The 20,646-nt window shown below is 44.5% G+C and overlaps 3 protein-coding genes across 3 annotated transcripts; all 3 read right to left on the bottom strand.

The window, feature by feature from the left end:
* Nucleotides 1-315: 315 nt before the first annotated feature.
* On the bottom strand, nt 316-3,022 carry LOC128728166 (coatomer subunit delta). Its single transcript, XM_053821857.1, has 8 exons — nt 2,981-3,022; nt 2,868-2,907; nt 2,119-2,758; nt 1,810-1,983; nt 1,424-1,737; nt 1,228-1,339; nt 990-1,155; nt 316-906 (listed from the first exon to the last, which is right to left on the bottom strand). The coding sequence occupies exons 1-8, from the start codon at nt 2,981-2,983 to the stop codon at nt 778-780; spliced, it is 1,578 nt and encodes a 525-aa protein (XP_053677832.1). The 5' UTR covers nt 2,984-3,022; the 3' UTR covers nt 316-777.
* Nucleotides 3,023-3,586: 564 nt separating this feature from the next.
* On the bottom strand, nt 3,587-4,700 carry LOC128730277 (proteasome subunit beta type-5). The gene is made up of 3 exons (XM_053823316.1): nt 4,510-4,700; nt 4,035-4,427; nt 3,587-3,964 (listed from the first exon to the last, which is right to left on the bottom strand). The coding sequence occupies exons 1-3, from the start codon at nt 4,654-4,656 to the stop codon at nt 3,650-3,652; spliced, it is 855 nt and encodes a 284-aa protein (XP_053679291.1). The 5' UTR covers nt 4,657-4,700; the 3' UTR covers nt 3,587-3,649.
* Nucleotides 4,701-5,271: 571 nt separating this feature from the next.
* On the bottom strand, nt 5,272-13,079 carry LOC128731559 (myosin-15). Its single transcript, XM_053824690.1, has 11 exons — nt 12,895-13,079; nt 11,578-11,963; nt 11,406-11,518; nt 11,006-11,343; nt 10,773-10,938; nt 10,367-10,707; nt 10,131-10,296; nt 9,975-10,060; nt 9,023-9,136; nt 7,731-7,879; nt 5,272-6,762 (listed from the first exon to the last, which is right to left on the bottom strand). The coding sequence occupies exons 1-11, from the start codon at nt 13,077-13,079 to the stop codon at nt 5,363-5,365; spliced, it is 3,444 nt and encodes a 1,147-aa protein (XP_053680665.1). The 3' UTR covers nt 5,272-5,362.
* Between the last annotated feature and the right edge of the window lie 7,567 nt (nt 13,080-20,646).

The raw sequence follows: 20,646 nt of genomic DNA, 5'->3' as shown, positions 1-20,646 counted from the left end.
ACTAACATCACAAAAGGCAATTACATGAAAAATAACTAAAAAATAAAACTTTTGTCATCAAAACATTAAGGTGCTGATGGCCTAGGTTCTACGACATTTTTTCTTAATATTTTAGGAGCTGCATCAACGAATTTGCAGGCGCAATAGTTAAAAGTAACCGCGTAATATAATGCGCGAAATCGGGGTTATGTTATTGTTTTCTGTCAAGGTGTAGATGGGTAAGATATGTAAACAAACCAGATGTATATAGACAGTGTTATGCAGTATTATTAAAACATACAAGTTTAAAAGATACCAATACCTTTGGCTCTTAGAATTATTTTAATTTATTTATCATATTCATGTTTGGATTAACATTTTCACATGCACGTGTTTGCGTTAGTAATTTGCCATATTACAGCTTTGCTAATATAGAATATATCCCCTCTATAATTGGATTTCTTTTTGAATTGGTTGCATTAAAAGAATAACATACAAAATAGAGGATATATATGCACTTGATAATAAAAAGGAGAAAAACAACATAATCTAAGCTCCAACGCTGCATCCTCGGGCACGTTCTAGCAGCATGACGTCGGTACATAATGGAATACAAACTATCATTGGAGCCCTGTATACAGGCACTGCATATCTGCTGGAGACGTATGCTTACTGCTTAACGGCTAAACTGTTCTATATATCCCTGTCTCTACTGTGGAATCGCGGCATCAAATGTAAGCAGAAATGTATGTGTATCGTAGCGTAACGCTAACCTCACCGAACTTGCCGAAAGGCAGTTTATACTATCTCAAACTTATCAGTGTAAAAAACGGTTTCGGTAGAAAACTTTACTTCGCTACCGTCATCCACCATAACCACCTTGACGGGAGCCAAATCGGCGTAAGGAATTTTGGACGAGAATGTCACCTAAAATGCAAACATATAATTCGTCATGTAGTTCGGTTAAATTAGAATAAACATAAAAGGTTCCTAAAGGCACTTATACATACATCGAGCGGGAAAAAGTCACCCGGAATTGAGCTTGGTACTGTGAATTCCATCGAACCCTGTTTGCTGGAAGCATCAATCACCGGCAGGTTCCACAGCAGCTGATTCTTTCGTGAATCGTGGTTATAGTCACCGTCGCACTCGGCAATTGATGGAGTAATACCCATTCTGTATAGATAAAAAAGATACAAACAAAATTAGAACATTTACCCAGCATTGAAAAAACTGTACGTTACTTACGGTAGTGGAATCGTAATGCAAACGTCTTGTAGTTCCAATCGTGTGTGCTCCAGTTCATACTCAATGTTGACATCACAACCGCCTTCTGCATTTTCGGAAGGCCAACAGTTAACTGAAATAGCAAATAAAGAAATAAGAAAGTGTTAAATAAATTCAACGATAAAAGCTAACCAAAAAATTGATTGCACATGCTTACTTGTCAATGGGACGGCCGATTCATCCTGCGTCTGATAACGCCACTTTAGCACACCAACGTCCGTGTTGAGCGGGAATGGCTTGGCGGGATTTTTCAACCCTATCTGGTTCACGCTACGGAACAATTCTTTGTCCACATTCGGGTGCGTCTGCAACTGGATTCCCCGCTGATCTGCGTTGTCCAGCTGAACTTTGATACGGCCGAACTTTTCATCTGATATACGCAACGAAAGCAACCCCGACAACTCGAACGTTTGTACGCCACCGTCGCGGCCAATGCGAATAACAACCTTATCCTCCATTCGTAAATGGACGCTATGGACAGGTAAATGGACGGAATGTTCAATAATGTCGAATATAAAACATTTATCAATTAAAGATACTTACGAATCCATTGGGACATCCGAAATAGGCTTTGCTTTTGCTGCGGCCGATGCTGCTGCAGTTGGTAGCGGAGTGGAAACTACCTTTTCACCTTCGTTCTTCAGCTGATCCACGAATGTATCGGCATCACGGGATTTTCCACCAAGTTTTAGCGCATTTCGAGGAGCAGTTGCCTTCCTGAAATTGAAGCAAGAGTGCGTTAAACCTTTTGATGAACGAGTAATTTGTTCTGGTAGAGAATTTAAAACATATGATTATTTTTGACGAGCCAAATTGAAATCTATTTAAAAATGAATTAAAAGATTCACTTACGCTGCTGCCGGAGCTGGTTTGTTGATTTCAGCGATGTTGGACGACGGTGTGCTAAGCGATGAAATGCTATCACTCGAAATGCCCCCACTGCTGCTAAACCTGTGGCCAAATCCTTCCGGACCGCTGCCACCTCCAATACCGCGCCCACCCGACTGTCCCTTCTTCATCTCCATACGTTGACGCTGCAATTCCTTTGCCCGTTCACGCATCTTCTGCTTCGCCTCTCGTTCCTGTGTTTGTCGCACCGCCTGATAAACCTTCTCCTCGTGCGAATCCATCTCAACGAAGGTTTTTATCTGCGCTAGGTTAACGCTTTCACGATACCCTAGTGCGACGATCTCATCAAAAGCAAAGATCAAATCGAAAGCATTTTCGATGATCTCTTTCTCCTCCAGCGATCTGCAGTACTCAGGAATTACCTTCGAGAAAAGCCGGAGCGTCTCCAAATCCTCCAGAATGTTGCTCGCTTTCGTCGTGATAAGCAGCATGTACAGCTTTTCCAGGGGTTGATAAACGTAACGCACAGAATCCGTCTCGACAAATGTGTGCTGCTTACCAGAGGTCATTAGCTTCGGAAACGCAGCTAACAGTCCTTCTATGCGGGCCTTCGTCATTTCTACGAACTGCCGGGAAACGATTGCTGAAGAAAAAAAGGGTTAAATATCACGATAACAAAAATAGTATGATTCAGGTCGATCCAGGCCAATAGACGAAGATCACTTGTGCAAACTGTTGGAATCGCAACTTACTTTTCCCCGCTTTCGTACAAACAGCGGCTGCTATCAACACCTGAAAACGAGACAAAAATAAGATCCGTTATGTATTCATTCACACCGACTAGAATTATAGTTGAACATATTACCATTTTATAAGCAAATAACACTTCTTTTCGTCCGAGATGATTTACACAGTCGCTGCTATTATTCTACCAACTTTAGTGTGTCAAACGGGAACCGAAAAACAGCTACGGATTCCGGCTGACGTGTGAACTAGTGACGTTTCGATGCACTTCCACTGTATGACCTCTAAAAAAGATACGATTCCACTGCACGATCGAACCGTACCTTAAAGGCACCGTACTTTACGTGTTACCGGCACTATGTAGATCGTACACCACACTTCACAATCGGCACATATTCCACGAAAATTAAATTACAGCAGCACTAATTACGAACGGATTTGATTCACGGCGAAGTTAAAAGAAAACTTATATGACAGCACTCAGTATGACGTTTAAATGACAACATTGTGTTCGCTGAAGAGCCGAATCCATGTAAAATAGGTCAAATGTTTACATTTGCAACATTAATTTGTTAGCTTATGCTTTTCTATAAAATTAAATACATTATTATTACAAAAGTAAGTGAAAGTATGTATTATAGATTTATTTTTTATATTTTAATTACCGAGAAATATTCCAATCGACAGGAAAAAAATAATTTTAGACAACACAACTATATGAGTGCACTGATGTTTTATTCGCAAGTATCGCAAAAATATCTTTTCATAATTAAACACAAAACCTAACCTGTTATGCGGATTCACCAAACTTCTTGTTCTTTTCCTCCTTGAACTGGAAGTGCAAGTCCATGCAATCCTGGTTGGAGATGTTCACCCACCCGGTTGGTTTGATATGGTAAACGCGAACGATACCACCTGAATAAGCATCACGGTGAGTGGCGTGGTAAATCGCGCGCCGGCCGAGATCTTGTGCTTCTTCGTCAGTCAAATCCCAGTGGTAGCCGGAATCTAGAACACCATAAGCGTAGATCGAACCACTTCCAACTGAGAACACCTTTCCAGGTGTGCGGGTGCCTTCTGAATCGATGTAATACAACTGTGGTCCCTGAAAAGCAAACAAATTTAGGAGTTCTAAGTAAATATAGTGAATAAATTAAAGCATTTCAAATGTTTACCCTTTTGTCATAGCCGGCCAACATCATTCCCATGCTCAGTCCCATACCCTTGTAGTAATAGACAATATTGGACATGATTTTACTTGCAGCCGCCACAGAAATCCGCTCCTTGTTGCGCAGCTCGTAGATGCGACACTCCTTGGCTAGAACGCGATCCCAGTACACACAGTCAGCCGCTCCACCGGCCAATGTGCCCAATAGATAGTCATTAATTTCGACAATCTTCTTCATCGTCTGTGATCCGATGAACTGACCACCGGTGGCACGGGAATCGACAGCGAGAATTACGCCACCTTGGAAACGGAATCCGAGCGTAGTGGTTCCGTGATCGAATTCCATCTTAATTCCACTTGACTCTCCGGCGGCCTGTAACTTCGCAAGATTCAAAGCGGGCTGTGAATGGTAGAAAAACAAGAGCCAATGCGAAAAAATCAGAAATATTCCACTTTAAAAACATACGAATGCTTAACCTTACATCTTGAAACGGCGGAACTGCGAGCGACATATTGTTTTGTAAGTTTTGCGTGTTAATCGAAATATCACGGTTGAAGAAATCATTTTCCATCGAAGCACCGTTGAAAAGGCTGCCTCGAGGAAGGCCACAAAGCTCTGCCAAAGCCATTTTTCGATATTAAACACTGAATTAAACTGGTTGCAAACGACAGGATATTTTGCGGTGAATTGCACGCGAAGATGATGACAAACAAAAATTATGACATTTATCCTAAGGGTACGTTAAGGTACAGGTTAGACCTGACTGTCAAAGAAAATGCATGTTGACGTATAGTTAAGCGAGAATTTTTGAAAATTATTACTTAGCAGCTCTTCTTGTTTGACAATGATTGATTTGAGCTTTGCCAAGTTTCACAAACGTTCTTTCATTTCTATGTTAAACAGGTCTAAAAATCTTTTCGCATTCCTGTTGAAGAATAATAAAAATTACTCTTAAGCACGTGTCTAGAGCAGTTGCAATGGAGACGCATGATAGTTCATAAAAGTAGAAAATTGAACATGTGACAAATCTTATTAGAATATTTCAGAAATACCATATTACTCACAGCACTAACTCTTGTTTGTGAAATCTGAAATGTTTCTCTAGAAGGAAGAACCGAAGAAGAAATGAAAGGCCAAGAATCGTTAATACTTTTTATTCATTTTTTCAGAACATCAGAATCACTACAAAATGCTCGATGGAGCGAAGGGAGCAAACAGAAAGCTGCACATGAAAACAACTGCGTACGGTCAAACCCACAACATTACGTCTCGCGACAAACAAACCAACGGTAGACTATTGCCTGCTCATTGAAAAACTCTCCAGGAAAACCCCCTCACTGTGGGTTGGGACTAGCCGCGTCGTAGTTTTTCAACACCGTAGACGTTGGAGACGGCGTCTCACTCACGTCCGGACTGCTACCAAACAGGCTCGGGCTGCTTATGCTTAGTGTCGGGTAGCTATCGATTGGCTGAAACCCGCACGTCTTCGGCAGCTGCTGCCGAGGCATGCTATTGCTGCAGCAAGGATGCGCCGACGACTTACCGTCCCGCGCCAGATGGTTGCTTGTATCGCTGTCCGTTTGCTCCTGCCCGGGACGAAGCACCGGAACGCGTATTCCCCACAGTTCGGTTACCTTCCTTTTGTTCCACTGAGCCTGCAGACTTTCCGGTGGCTCCTGATTGCTGCTTAGTGCTGCCGCCGGTGACTGTTGCTGGTGCAGGTGCTGGTGCGGCGGCGGCGGGTGGTGCGGGTGCGACGGCTGCTGGTGCGGATATTTGGGTAGGTGACTGTGAAGTGATTGTTGCTGCTGGTGCTGCTGCTGCTGGAGCTGCTGGTGCCACAGGTTGCTGGGGTTGCTGCACTGTACCGGTTCCGGTGGCGTAGCTGGATTCATCATAAACCTGTTCAGGGGCGTATTGCTGTGTATTATATGGCTGCTGATAGCCTTGGTACTGCTGCTGATCATAGGCCTGCTGTTGTTCATACTGCTCGGCATATCCTTCGTACTGCTGTTGATCGGGATATTGCTGCTGGTCGTATCCTTCGCCATAAACTGCCCCTGCGGCTGATTGATCATCCAGCGGTTGTTGCTGGTACCCGAACTCTCCGTACGGTTGCTGACTCGCGTACTGAGCTGCGGTGGGATCTGCTGGATCCGTTGCACCGTACTGCTGTGATCCGGCCAACGACTGCATCGACTGCCGCGAGGTTCGCTGGTCGGCCACGGATTCTCGCGACAATCGGCCACTACTTCCGGACGCTCCACCGCCTCCGGTGCTGTCCGGTTTAGTGGAATCACTCGTTCGCGACAACCGCTCTGGTTCCACAGCACGTCCATACTCCGGCTCCTTTGAAACAGGTCCTCCCGCCCGCCCGCCCACTCCTCCGTCCTCGTTGGTGACCGAGCTGCGAGACAACCGAGACTCGCTCCGTTTGTCGTCGTACTTGCCGTACTCGGCGACGGAGTTGTTGCGGGAAAGTTCAGGCGGTTGCTTCGGTGGGGCGTACTGCTGGCGATCGGATGTTCGAGATTCGGGTCGTGACGATTTGCCACCGGCACCCGATGGTGGCGGGTATTGTCTTCCAGCTCCGACTCCACCGGAAGCTGCGTCATCGAAAGTGTCCGAGGGCAGGACTCGATCGTTGGGGACCGCCGGTGGTGGATACCGGGCAGCGGTGCTTCCTGGCCGTGATCCTGAGTTGACTGCTGTGGAGCGGGTAATGAAGAATCGTGATTAAAAAACATCGCGAATTATCTGCCGACGAGTGCTCCCTCTCGAGAACTTCAGCGGCGGTGCAACGAAAAGCGAGGTCGAACGATACTCGAGGGAGATTTTTTTCTTCCACCAAAGCACCACGACCCGCCAACGGCGACGACTTCTTGCGTGAGAAAACCAAACGAGCTTGAGAAACAATGGGGTAGCGATTGCCTGTTCGCGGGATGATTTGAGAAGCATTTTCGACAAACAATAAATAGCCCAAACGTAGAAGTTATGCTAATAAATCTTGCAGAAACCAAACAGGCCGTAGCCGGGGTAAGGCAAATTATGGGAAGAACGTGCAAAAGCGTCCACAAGCAGAGTTCCCATGGTTGGGTCAGGTGAGAATGAGCACTTCCAGCGAGTGCAACAGACGCGTGCAGCGATTGTGCAGCGAAACCAAATGGGAAGCCTATGCGCACGTACGCATTTCCTACGAATGGGCGGATATGTGTGCGACTCCCCATTCCCCAACGTGGGCTACCTTCGTAATTGTTCACATCATCTCGCGCAATCGATTGGTTCGGGGAAGGGCTTGAGTATGCGGCCGGGATCGTGTCAGGAGCTGCGCTTGATCCGCCAACTCCTGCGTAGCTACCGCTATCTACTGCACCGTATAACGTGCCCTGCAGCTCACTAGTGTAGCGATTGTCGTCCGTGGCGGGATTTGTCGAAGCGTATTGATTAGTATCGTTGCTAGTAGCATTGCTAGTGTTTATATGTTTGGAAAGAAATTCTAAATTTGTCTGCAGATAATCTATCTCCTGCCTGACGAACGGCAGCAAAGTCAGCATTAGAAACCAAAGATAGAGAGAGAAGAGAAGAAGGAAAGAGAAAGAACACGGAAACGGAAGGTTAGTTGGGTCTTTCCGTTCAGTTACCGTACCTGCTCATTGTCGTCTAGCTGGAAAGCGTCCTGTTCCAACGGCATCAAAGTGTTTGCCTCCAAAAGCTCGGGCAGATCGCCGCCATTGCTCGACACCAGGCTCGATTTCCGAAATGCGGGACTAATCTGTTTGTAGTTGTGCCAGATTTGCTTCAGTCGCTCCATCAGTTCGGAATTCGTCTGGCGGAGCTCACGCTTTTCCTCTCTGGGCGCAATTTTCGAGGAGCACATCGAAGCGAAATCAAAACGGGAGCATAATTATGAAACGAAAAAAGGGAACGGCGAACAAATGAAGAAAGAATATGGAAGCCGTGGCATGAGCTAAAGATACGAGGCCGAGTGTATGTACAGGTTGGGTACGAAATGAACCAATTGAGGTGCAATTAAATGAGACTACTAAAATATGCTAAAGGTGTAACACGTGGAAGCATACCATCGAGCAATCGAATACAGTTTGTGGGCTTACGTACTATCGCTTCCGAAACCTAGAATCAACGCGCTAGGAAAGAAGGCACGAGGGAAGATGTGTTAGGCTGCTCGCTTTATGGTACATTATTAGGACACTCCGCCTCACGCTGGTCATCACCAGAGCTACCGGAAGCGGTAGTACGGGGACCAATGCGCACATTGACGTCGATCTTAATAGGGTGTGCTGTCTGGCCGCAGGCCACGTGCTCGTCGCTCAACGTGTTCCCTTTGCCATCGGTTATCGTCACAAAGGGACGCGAGCAGAGGCGAGAAGGGCTGCTGCCGGTGTTGCTGATGAAGCTGCCAGATGGATCCTGCTGGATGTCGCCGATCGGTGCTGAATTCGGGCTCCGGGGACTTGCAGACGCTAGGGTGGCGTTGGTGTTCGTAGATTGAGTTAGTATCCGTGAAGCGCACCCGTTTTCGTCGATCGCGTCTGAGGGCACTGGTTGGCCCAAGGAAACATGCGCGGTGCATTGTTCAATGGGATGAAGATGAAGAGGGCAGGAGCATGATGAATGGAGGAGCTAGTGTTAGTACGGGGAAGTCAACGCGTGCACAAAATCAACCAACGGAAGCCATGTGAACTCGCAAAGCAGTGCTGATCAACTGTCACCATAACGGTTGAAAAACCACGTGCTTAAGCTTAATTTCGAAATGTCACGTTCGAATTTCAGCCAGGATGTGGCCGCCAGTGTGTTGATCTTCATCTATGTAATTAAATTATTGATCACATATCATGCAGATCTTTACTAAAATTATTGTTATACATATTGCAGAATAATGTGCTTTAGAACATAATTTAACAACGAAATACAATGAAACACAATTCGTGAAAAAAGAAGATAAACAACCAGGAAAGAAAGAAATCTTCATGTACTTATGCTTCTGTGTGGTGTCCTCTAACTTATGCGTCAAGCTTTTGCATTCTGCAGTTAGTTTTTCCATGAGCTGTTTTTGATCTTGTATCATGCCCTCGAGTTCGGAAACGGTGCTGGCTGGAACGGATGCAAGTACCGGAAAGAAAGAGAGAGAGAGAGCGAGAGAAGAAGAACATTGATTTGAGCGGTTAGGGAATGCGACTGGATCGTGCAGTTTCTTCTGTTTCAAGGCTGGCAAAGGTGGCAAAACTGGCCGAGATGCATGTTTCGTGACTGCGGTAAACGGTTTGCACGGGCCACGTGCCAGTGACAGATCAATGGAGTATTCTATTACTTGTGGAACCGTTTTTTTTTTATGTCGACGTGTTTTTCATCCTAGATTTTAAGACGAATGCACTCTCGCAAACGTGAAAATAGCTCATGGATAAACTATTGAGAACGGCCCCAGCAACAACTCTAATCATTTCGAAACATCTATCGTAACGCGCGATGAAGTTGTTCGCGCACTTCATCGCCACAATCGGTGGTAGCACGTGGTTAAATTCACACCTGTGCGGGCATGACTCAATTTGGCGCGAAAACCATACGTAAGCAAAAGGTAGCGTGCGGATTTTCATTTCAATTTCATCAAATAGAGAAAAAACAAACAAAACCAGGAAATTAAACAGTAGGCGTGCAGTAAGTTTAAAAATTGCAACCCAATCACCAGACACATTTAAGCTTGTAATAGAACACTCAGCAAACAACATGATCTATGAATACGAAATCTAACTGGTTTAAATGACTCGTGATCGAAGCAAATATATGCGAAAGAGTAGGCAGACTTTTGATGTCCCAGTTTCAGAAATATTGTCTTATCAGATTGTGTGTGTAATAGCTTACCCATAGCGTGTTTAAAGAACGTAAGTCGTAAACTTATATGAACAAGAAAACAACAGAAACAATCGTTACTTACTGTGCTTTGCTTCCATATCGGAAATGATTTTTGCGAGCTCTTTCGAAGGACGCGTTTCTCTGTTGAGTTCTCCCAGAGTCAACTGCAAAGATAGTTAAGAAATAATTGTAACACTGGAGCAAAATCGTGTGTTAATTGTAAATGGGACTTACTTCTTTCTCAAGGGATGCTACTTCATCGGCGAGCTTGAGATTTTCCCGCTTCGAGTGCAACAGATCAGCGTCAGCCCGATCGAGCCGCTGCCGAAGGGATGTTATCTCAGCATTCAGGCGAGATACTTCCACTTTCGATTGACGTTCCGCACGCTCCAGCTGCAGCCTGAAAAACACATGAAAACGACGTTAGCGACCTATAATAGGACCCTTTAAAAAATCAACTCAGGACCTACCTTAAGGATGTGATCTCCTGCTCCAGCGATTGCTTTTCCGCACTGCCCTGGTTAAGATCGGACATAAAGATGGCCGATTTGTTCTTCAGCTCCATCTTTAGCTCGTCAATCTGGCAGCTTTTTTGGTTTAATTCGCGCTTGTAGTCAGACTCGATGCGCTTCATGCGTTCCACCTCCAACTGCAGCTTAGTGGCGTGTTCCCACTGGCTGCTGAGATCACCTCCAAGCTGATCGACATGGTAAGTATAGCGACGTTCGGCACTAGCTCGCTCCTCTGCCAAGCGTTTGGCCATTTCGTGTTGGACCTCGCGGACGCGTTCATGCTGCCGCTCGAGCTCATCCTGCAACAGAGAAAAAGGATATTTAAGAATTTCCACGTCAAAATGGTAGTAGTGTGTTGGGTTACCTTAAGGCGCCTAATTTCGATCTCCGCCTGATTGCGTTCAAAGGCCACCTGCTCGATCATGTCACGGCTACGTTGGGATTTACTGAAGCTGCAAGCTTCCGAGTCCTTTAGCTGATCGATCGAGAGCTGCAGCTTGCGCACCGTCTCTTCGAGGTTCTGCTTATCGCTGAAATAATAACGAAAGTAGACGTCAGATTTTGTTAACCTTACAACATTATTGTTGGTCCACTTACCGCTGAAGATTTTCCACTTGCTTCCGGTACGCGTCCGCATTTCCTACGTCACTGGCACCGTGCAGCAGCTTGCGTTTGTTTTCCTCATTCTCGTTGAACAGTTTTTTCAGATCGATCTGTGATTGGGCCAGCTGTGCCTCCAGCTCACTGATGCGTGACTCAAACACGATGCTCGGTCCCGAGAGGGGTCCTTTTCCCTTGCTCCGATCCGTGTAATCGACGTCCTCGCTTTCGGACGAATCGAGCTGATAAAGCGCCTTCGAACGGGACCGATCCGTGAGGGCTTCATTTTCGGACACAACCTCCTTCACTTTCTTCAACAATGTCGAAAGCTCTTCCTGTAATACAAATGCTCGTTAAATACACTACAAAAATAACTTTAAAGCACGATTCCACACACCCTGCAGTATTGAGACTCGCGTTCCAACTGCTCGATATAGCTTTCCTGCTTTTCAATAAATCCCAGAAGCTCAGGTGGAGGTTGCGCCAAATCAAGGGCTTGCGGTATATGAGCTATGATTGAAAAAGGAAACGATGAGAGGTTTTCTTTTTCATTGCTGGGAATCTCTTACCGGAAGTAGCCGGATGTAGGCTGGAGTTCGAGAGGGCTGGTTTGAGAGCTCCCACAGAACCACCCACTTGAGCAGTCTGAAGGTCCTTGTTGAGGAAGCTATACCGCCTTCCCAACGTGCTTCCGTACCTCGACACAGTGGTTGTGGGAAAGTACTTGGACACCTCCGTTATGGACGGTCGTTCAATAACGGACTGACTATCGGATACTTCCGATTTGCCATCATCCACGTTGCGATAATAGAAAGAAGTGGCAAGCTTCGTCGGCTCGTATGCTTCCGTCAACAAGAACTTCAGACGATTTACAGCCTCACGGTACGCGTAGTCCGTGAAATCGAACGTTTTCTTCTTGTACAGCGGTGTATCGACTTTATCGATGGATGGTTTTCTGTTTCGAATAAAAATTAACAACCAATTTCATTAGTTCGCTGGTTTTAAAGATGCCATGGCTCAACTACGATTTAAATTCCGTTAAATAATTTTCGCAGGGCTATTACTCGGTACTCATGATTGTCTATGAACGGTTTTAACCATCAACAAAGCCTTTTTGAAAGAAATAATAAACTAATGCTAATTATGCATTTTATCACCACTTTGCAAACCGAACGAATGACACTTTTCTGTCGAATGGCAGAAGGAAAACGAATGCGTCTGTTTGGCTGGCGCAAACAATGATCGCCATGGCGCAAGTTACCCCTAGCAACGCAAGTAAATACGCCTGCGCGTTGTTGCGTTACTGCGATGCACGCGATCACTATATACCGAGCAGTCCTTTCGGCAGCACGCTAAGGGCATCGAACGTCGGAAAAGTTTTTGAAATCCACACATACTGATTGGCACATCTCTTTGGAAAAGTTTTTTTTGCGGCATATTTCTTTGGAGTAAGATTTTTTATAGTCAAATTGTTTATTCTTACAAATGTATCTATTTATATGTTAATATATGCAGTAATATATTTGTTAAGATAGTATAACTTTTTTCTTAATTCACTTTCACCGTCATTTAGCGAACGTTAATCAGTATGTTTCGTCTTTAAAACGACCATTTCAATTTTAATAGCACGGTGGCTATAACTAATTACTAATGTTGGTTTTACCTCAAAGTATAATTCAAAAAACAAATTATTTTTCAAAATTTATATTGCATCACAAAACTATTCAACACCTTTATAATAAGTTCAATAGATATGTTTCTATATTCAAGATGTTTGAAATAAACTTTATGAATTATGTACATAATATAGGACCGTATTTCACTTGCACTAGCCATCTAGAGCCGTTCTGGGATGATCCCTTCGAAAAAGGGTTTACTGCACTTGCCTTAGCTTCGGTTTCTTCACTTTGGAGATAATCGCATCCCTGTCGAAAGCACTTCTCGAACGTATTCCAGAGGATGGAGCACTGTATCCTTTACTGCCAAGGTAGGTGAGCGAGGAGTGTGGTTTGGAGCTGTATCCCAGATATCCAAGGGAGTCCGACGTGTTTAACCCGTATCCAGTTTTCATCGTGGCTCGTAGGGTTTTGTCTCGAAATCTATCACTATCACTTGGTCCGGAAGCAAATCTTCCAGCCTGAATATCACTTTCTCGTCCGTGGCAGATATTCTCGATTTCGGTTAGGCTATCCAATCCTTGCGACACACCGGAACTGAAGAACCCGTGGTCACGACATCACGGCCTTTTATAGCTGTCGTACGAGGGCGGAAAGGAACTCGCGAGTCCTATGGCCCTTCGTTCATCTTTTCGCCACAAGCAATCAACAAGCTCCCTAGCAACAGACACGAATGTCCGATCGATCGCACCGAAGTGCTCATCTGCTGGAATGTTACACTGTAAGCGCAGGGACATTCCGGTAGCCTTCTGCTTAGAAGCCGAGCCAGGACGAAGACGATCGACACTTTTCCGTACCGGCACCTGCCGCATGGTCATGTTCGGATTCCGGAAGGGAGGGTGGCTTCGAGAAATGATTAATCATCGTTGCGTGCACGGTTAACATAAGCGAGGTGGTGGGTAAAAGTTTGCGGACGATCGGGACGCAGGGCTTTTATGATATACAAAATTTGGCACAGAATTTATATGTCGCTACCAGGCACCACCCCGAAGCTGAGCTGGGTGCATCGATTGGGCTTTTTATGGGCTTTTATTTGAACTGTGTGAGTTCGTTATGGGTCCGAGAAACCGAAAAAAGCGCACCGTTGAAATTGAAATTGCAAATTTTGAATGTCTCTTTTTCGGTTGAACCATCAGAAATAATAACCGAAATCTATTATTAGCTGTAGGAAGGATATTGTTAAATCCAAATTTGGTAGGACAAATTATTAGTTTTGCTATTTAAATTATTGATTTGGATTCTTAAAACTATACACTAGCATAAGCTAGCTAAAACTAGTGCTTCAATTATATTGAAGTGTCATTCATTGAATAAAACGTGACACAAATTCTCATAAAATATACATTATTTTTGGGGACTGATATCGATCAGGGGAAGTGCTTTTGGCTACATACACGTTAAGCGTTCATTTCATGGCAGAGTTATTGATTCTGAGAGTCTTTCCTCTGATGCAGCATTTTATGTCGCTCGCATGCACTAAATAAAATTCCAAAAACATCAGACACCATAAATCTGACGACTGAATGTAGATGTCATGTGGCGTATGAGGTAACTCTATGTGGTAGCATAATAAAGCTACTAAAGCAATGAAAATTTATTTAATATTCTTTCTAACCGAAATAGTTTACCTCACACAGTCAGTAGAAAATCCATTGCATAAGGCATGGTATTTGAAAACATTCAAGGTTGCTAGATCGCTACCAGAGCAGTTGTTTCCATTCCTATCATAAGCCGTGGCAAAGGTATGAGTGAGGAAAAAAGGAGTTAATTTCTAATAGCGAGAATTATGTCACCAGATTTTAAGAGTGGTCCCATTCCGAGCTGCAGCCGGAATGGCCCTTCAAAGCATTCGGCCATGGTACAGCTGACCGTCCGGCAGTAGGCGTTCTAATTGGGCTAACGTTAAGAAGTACGGCACCGCACGATAACGGGCCTATTTCCAGCTGAAATTTGTACGTTTACGACACCTTCGTCACTTACCGGCAATGCGAGCCCACGAAGGCTGCGCCCTTCAACCGTGGGCAAGTAACCGACAAAAGCGACACTCGAATGTTTCGTTTTTCTTGCGCCAACCGTGCCCGTTCTCGTCGCAACACATTTCCCTTTTCTTCCGCGCGTAAGATGTCAATTTCCAAAAAATAGCCCCATTTCCACCGGGACTCGACTAACCTTCCCAAGGCATCTCGAGCGCTTTGGCACATTCGGAAACCAATAAATAACAATCAAACACAACGGCAAATATAATGCAACCGTGTAACACACGTTCGTAACGCACTGTGATTAATCACCTTTATCCGATGGGATACGGTGGTTACAATGCGTTCCAATGGCTCGAACGGACGCACCTTTTGCTAATGGCCAGTCGCCATTAGCCTGCCGGAATCGAGAGGCGCCCGGTACCGTGTAATTGACGCATTGTCGACTTGTTCGGGTGCGGTGGTCACGGTCAATCGCCAGCCCTGTTCCGTGGCGTTTGTGATCGCCGCCACGAAGGGCGCTTGTGAGAGATGCTGATCTTGGGCAAACATTGGGACACCAAGATGCTGCTACCTTGCTTGAAGCATATATGGTGACCACCGACCGAGCGATCGCTTAGATTGACTTTACATCTCTGGAGATCGCTGTTCTTTAAACTTCAATCTCGATCACTGCTGCTTCACCCACTATCCGGCTTTCATGACAAAGAAAAAGGAACAGCTTTTAACGCACAAATTGACATATTTAAAAGCAATCAGGTATATTTGGTCCTATTTCAACGTGCCGGATAAATATCAACATACCAAAAAAAAAAGGATACATTAGGATCAAATTCCTCATGCCATATTGACTCGATACGATGTACACCGTGTCCGATCAACCATGCCGTTCTTGACGTATTTCGTTACGTTCTTTTTACCACTAGCTCGTGCTAGCTCGCCCAATCACCTCATCTCGTGCTCCACGAGGCTTATCTGGAGTGAGCGATCATAAAAAAATCGACCCACCACTCAAACGATCGATTATTGCCCACCATCACGCATGGCAGCGACCTAAACGAAAACCGTTCGCACAGTTATGGAACCAGGCGGCCGGATAAGCCACGAACCCCGAGAGCGAGCCAATATTACAGCCGGACCAGAAAACGGAAGAAAGAACGTTCCCCATGGCGAAGTGAACCGCAGGAAATATTGCACCAAATTAGTCACCCAATCGTCTAGGGACCCAACCGCAACCGAAGCATACGGTGGAATTTAAATTATTACTTTGTGCCCCTTTGTAGCCTTGCCGGGGATGGCGTTCGCGCCACAGTCTAATGGCGGCATTATCGGGCAAGGAACTATCGATGGAAGGAACGATTTTGAGGTGACTCTTTTTTCCTCTCGCGTTCACAAAATCCGGACCCATTTGCAGCGACGCCAACGCTTCTGAAGGCGGCACCGAACGGGAAACGGCGCTTGACGGGTTGAGTCCGCAATTTCCGCGCCCTCAAACGACAGTCGTGGGTGGTTCTTGTGATTTTTTGTTTACCATCAGACGCGACTCGTAAGGGCTGTAAGGGCGACGACAGAAAAGACCCTATATGCACGCAATTTGGAAATTGTGTCGCCTCCAGGGACACACCATTTGTACTTCGTCATGGGATACGGTATCGAACACGTGGAGTCACCTCCACGCAAGTTTGAAGGTTAGCTAGCGTAATCGCCAAAAGTTTTTTCAATATTTCATACTTACTTGCCCTCGGATATTCGTCCAGGCTGCAGATGGCAATCCAAATGGGGACCATTTAAGTGCCCTAGAATGAATTTGGTTGGATGAGGTTGATAGTGCTCAAATAAACAAACCTTTGTCCTGCGTAACCAACTGAAATTGGGAAAGGGAATCCATGAGGTAAATATAGGTTACAAGGTAAACGGAACAAATGGCTTTAAAGATATGGAATTGTTCCATTTATAAGTAATGCACTGGTGGCATTTTTAGTATGTAGAAATCCTTACCCAATTACTGATCCATATTTTATTGAGTAACGGGGTAAAATTATGTTCATTTGAAATGGTTACTAAATTACAAATTAAGAGAAAATTCCCAAAAAATACTGATAAATATATAAAGTTCTTGTGTTTAATTATTTGTGCACTGTGTACATATTTGTATTACGAAGAAAAAAAGGTATATAAAATAGTTAAAAACACAAATGCAGTAATTCAGCCGATTGTTGTATAATAATTTGCTTCTCCATCTCTACCACCTTCTAGAAATATGTGCTAAGCTTATGCCTCTTAGTTCTTGAAACTTAAATGCTGCCTCATTAACGGCAGCTAATTGGAAGTGTCGTGCAGTAGTTGTGCTGACGAGCAAGCTTTTGACACATTTGTCTGGCGTTGCCACCGATAACCATTAACACCCAGCGGTTGTATTTTCGACATTGGCTTGTAAAAAGTATAGTTTCTCTTCTTGCTTTAAGCTACAGCTTCGAGAAGTTTGCTCGCATGTTTTTGAGTCATTAAAACTATTTAACCGTAGTGGAATGATCTTTCTTTATGATGCAATTGCATACCAAACCATATCAGCTAGATACTCGATCTTTAGCTCAACGATCTTCTCTTCCACTTGACAAAAATATCGTGAGTAGGACTGACAACGGCCACTTTTCTCTCTCAGCATGCATTAAACCATCCAACATCAGCCTATAGGTTAACCCACCATCGTGTTGACTCGTGGTGCAGTTGAGCAATGCGTAAAGCGCAAATTTTGTGTACGCGAAATAAAATCCCTCCCTCACTGAAGTCCGGTTATGGCTAAAATAACACATCGCCGTGAGCAGCCTGTCGCTGGGCAGCACATGTCGGAACTGGCGGTAAAGAGTCGCCACAAATCGGTCACCGGTTTATGTACAGGGCGGTCCGTATCGTGCGGACGATCTGGTTGATTTTGACTTACTTTTGCCGCGTGTAAACGCATGCCGACGTGCGATTGAGGAAAAAATTTCAGGGGCGGACGGGCCGGAATATACGACTTGCCAGAAGCTATATTCGCGCCGAGTTACGGTTGGATGGTTGAGCTTATGATCATTACAGTGCATTTAAGCTTTTCAGTAGGAGCTATTAAAATATATTTTAATGAGTATCGAAATTCATTTGACATTTTGAAAAATGCATGTGTATTGTATTTCAACACATGTTTTTCCTCAATCAATTTTCATTCATTTATATGCATGAGTAGAAGAATGAATCGTGCAATGAAAAAAAATGAACGTTATCGCAAGTTGCAAAACATGTTTTCAGCCAGGAAATATAGTATACGGTAGCCTGCCCACATGATCGAAGTTGATCGGATGACTTAATAACGGGCAGCTGTTTTAGCCCTTTGCTCTATCCTTACCATGAACCGTCCCTTTCCGCACGAGCTAGGAACTGACCTACTGAAGCAGGAAAATGCATTTGTCCCCAAAAGAGACCGTCTCTCGCAGCCACGACACCGGTACACCGAAAAAACGCTCAAACCGGTCCCATAGACACGGTGGTTGAGGTCGTTGTCATGTTGTGATTGCGGTCTAGGAATTAGTAAGAAGTCGAACGACGCTTGACGCCCCCTCTGATGACGAACTTGGGCGCTTTGGCCGCCGCCAGTTGAATTCACACGTCCGCGATCGAAACCACCCCTGAAGAGAGGTTGTACTAGTGGCAATGGCGCAAAATCGATGCCATTGGCGCTGATGATCGATCGGTGGGGGAATTTGCATCAAAATGCGCCCTCCGATTGCGTTGCATTTGAAGGGGAGATACTGGCCGGCGGGTGGAAGCGTGCGACTTTTCTCCTCTTTTATTTGAGACCCTCTCCGTCCGTTGGTTGAGAAACTGGTCGACTTTCCTTGTCCAGCTTGTTTGTGCCGATCAGAGACATTGGAATATTGAGTAGATTAGGCAGACGTTTTGGCATCCGTTTTGCGCAAGCAACGAAATAGTCCGCAGTGGCCTGGTTAGCGTCGTTTTAATGAGCTTCCAAATCGCTCTATTTAACAACGACTTTGAGCGATTTTAGACTTAATAACGTTTAGATACAAATTTATGGGTCGGGTTTATGCAGTATTAACAAAAAACTGTACGGTAAACACAGGACGAAAGTTTATATGTTGAATATCATAGCCAAAACAAAACAGTCTTTTGAAAAGCTTAAAAAGCTTAGTTTTGAGCTTTGTTGCACATGCATTTGTTTATGACAGTAACGATTATTTGTCATCTATTTCATTTAATGTACAATTAAACTGTAGTATAATTATTACATATTATGCCTAGTTTTAAATTCAGATAACACATATTTTAGACAATAACAATATTAACACAAAAGCTATTTTTACACGTTTGAAATCAATTTTATTTATTTTATTTTTATCACTTTCGCAAACTCAAAAGTCTTAGTCGCAAGATGCCATCGTAATCAACTTAAAACAGCGAAAAGATGCTAAAAGGCACTGTAGCCTACAATTAAGCGCAGTTTCCATTTGACCCGTTGCTCTCTAGCACAAATCGATCTCATTGACCCCGTACCCAACGGGTGGGAGCTTTCATCAATGTGTTAAGAAACTCGGCACCTAAATCAACGTTGCAGCCGACAATGCAGCTTCCAGCAGTCATTCGCCCACCGTAGCTACCGGTCCAAGCAAGCGAATCTAAAACACAAACGCCTGTCAGTTTCCTCGGACCTACCCGCCAAAGTGCTCAAGAGAAGACCAACCAACCCCTTCAGGCCAAGCCCCAATTAGAAGGTGCGAGAGAAAACAACGTCCCCCGCCAAGTTAATTTCCCATCGGAATGGAAGTATTTACAACAAAAAAATACGAAAACAATTACCCGAATGTGAACAAGATCTCACACTGCGATTGCTGAGCGCGCCGACGAGGTGCAATCAGACAAATGTAACCGACAGCGGCATATTGCACTTGCGGGAGCATTCAAATTTCTCACCCCAGATGGAACTGTGCAGCAGATTCCATTCCAATCGTCCCAGCACGTGTTCGAGGGCGGGCATCGCCACGTGGAGTGGCGTTGGAACACACTTAGCTGAGCGTTTTGCTGATAGCCGATATGCAAAGTGTGGCAGACCGATGGTTTGGGTCTTTTAATTAACGGCAAACTAACGGCGTGCGATCACCTAAGGGCTGTGGTTAGTGTTCTAGCGTGGGGCGTTGAAGCTTTTTATTGTTGCGCAGGTTCGCGCTTGAAGCGTAGTTTCCCTGCATGCGCAACGCGTCACTTCGCAAGGTTTTGGGGGCAGTGTTCTTGCTTGCAGCATTTGTTGAAGACAAACAAATGCGTGCCTTTGCTTGGGGAGGCAAATAGAGCAGCTAGAAACTAGCAACGAACTACGTTGAGCAGAAAGATTAAACCACACAGTGATGTACAAAATCATTGCTGAAAATTCTGTCATATTTCATGGAATAACATTAGAAATATGTAGATATGTTCTAGAGCATTAAATCGAATTGAATAACAATATGAATCTCAAATGAAAGACATATACACTAGAACTAATAAACAATTTTACATATTCTACTTTCACTTCTACCACATATTGAAAAAAGCTCATAAAGCTCCAGTATGATATGATCAGGAAGTACAAACGTAGTATTTGTACTAACCATAAAAAGGTAATCTATCTAGGTAAAGTACTGATTTAAAATATGCAAAACGAGTAGGATAACAAAATGAAAGTTTGCAAGCACATAAACCTTCAGAGTGTTATAATCTAGACATATTAAAAGATTTATTCCTCTTCTTTTTTTTCTGCTGTTTAGAGCTTCTAAACACCAGAAAACAAAGGTCCAATAAAGCGAACATTCTTTCCCGAGTGATTCGAAAACGTTGGGCGCAGAATTGTATGCATATCGCGCCGGTACGTCACGCATTGCCCGGAGCCCATTCAGCATCAACCGGCGGCGGTTACGAGTCATGTAACCCCCACCCGCACAGAAAGACCCCTACTTGG

Source organism: Anopheles nili, chromosome 2 (genome assembly GCF_943737925.1).
Source record: "Anopheles nili chromosome 2, idAnoNiliSN_F5_01, whole genome shotgun sequence".
Taxonomy (NCBI): domain Eukaryota; kingdom Metazoa; phylum Arthropoda; class Insecta; order Diptera; family Culicidae; genus Anopheles; species Anopheles nili.
Note: the sequence above shows the minus strand (reverse complement) of the source record. Positions and strands in the feature narration are given on the sequence as shown.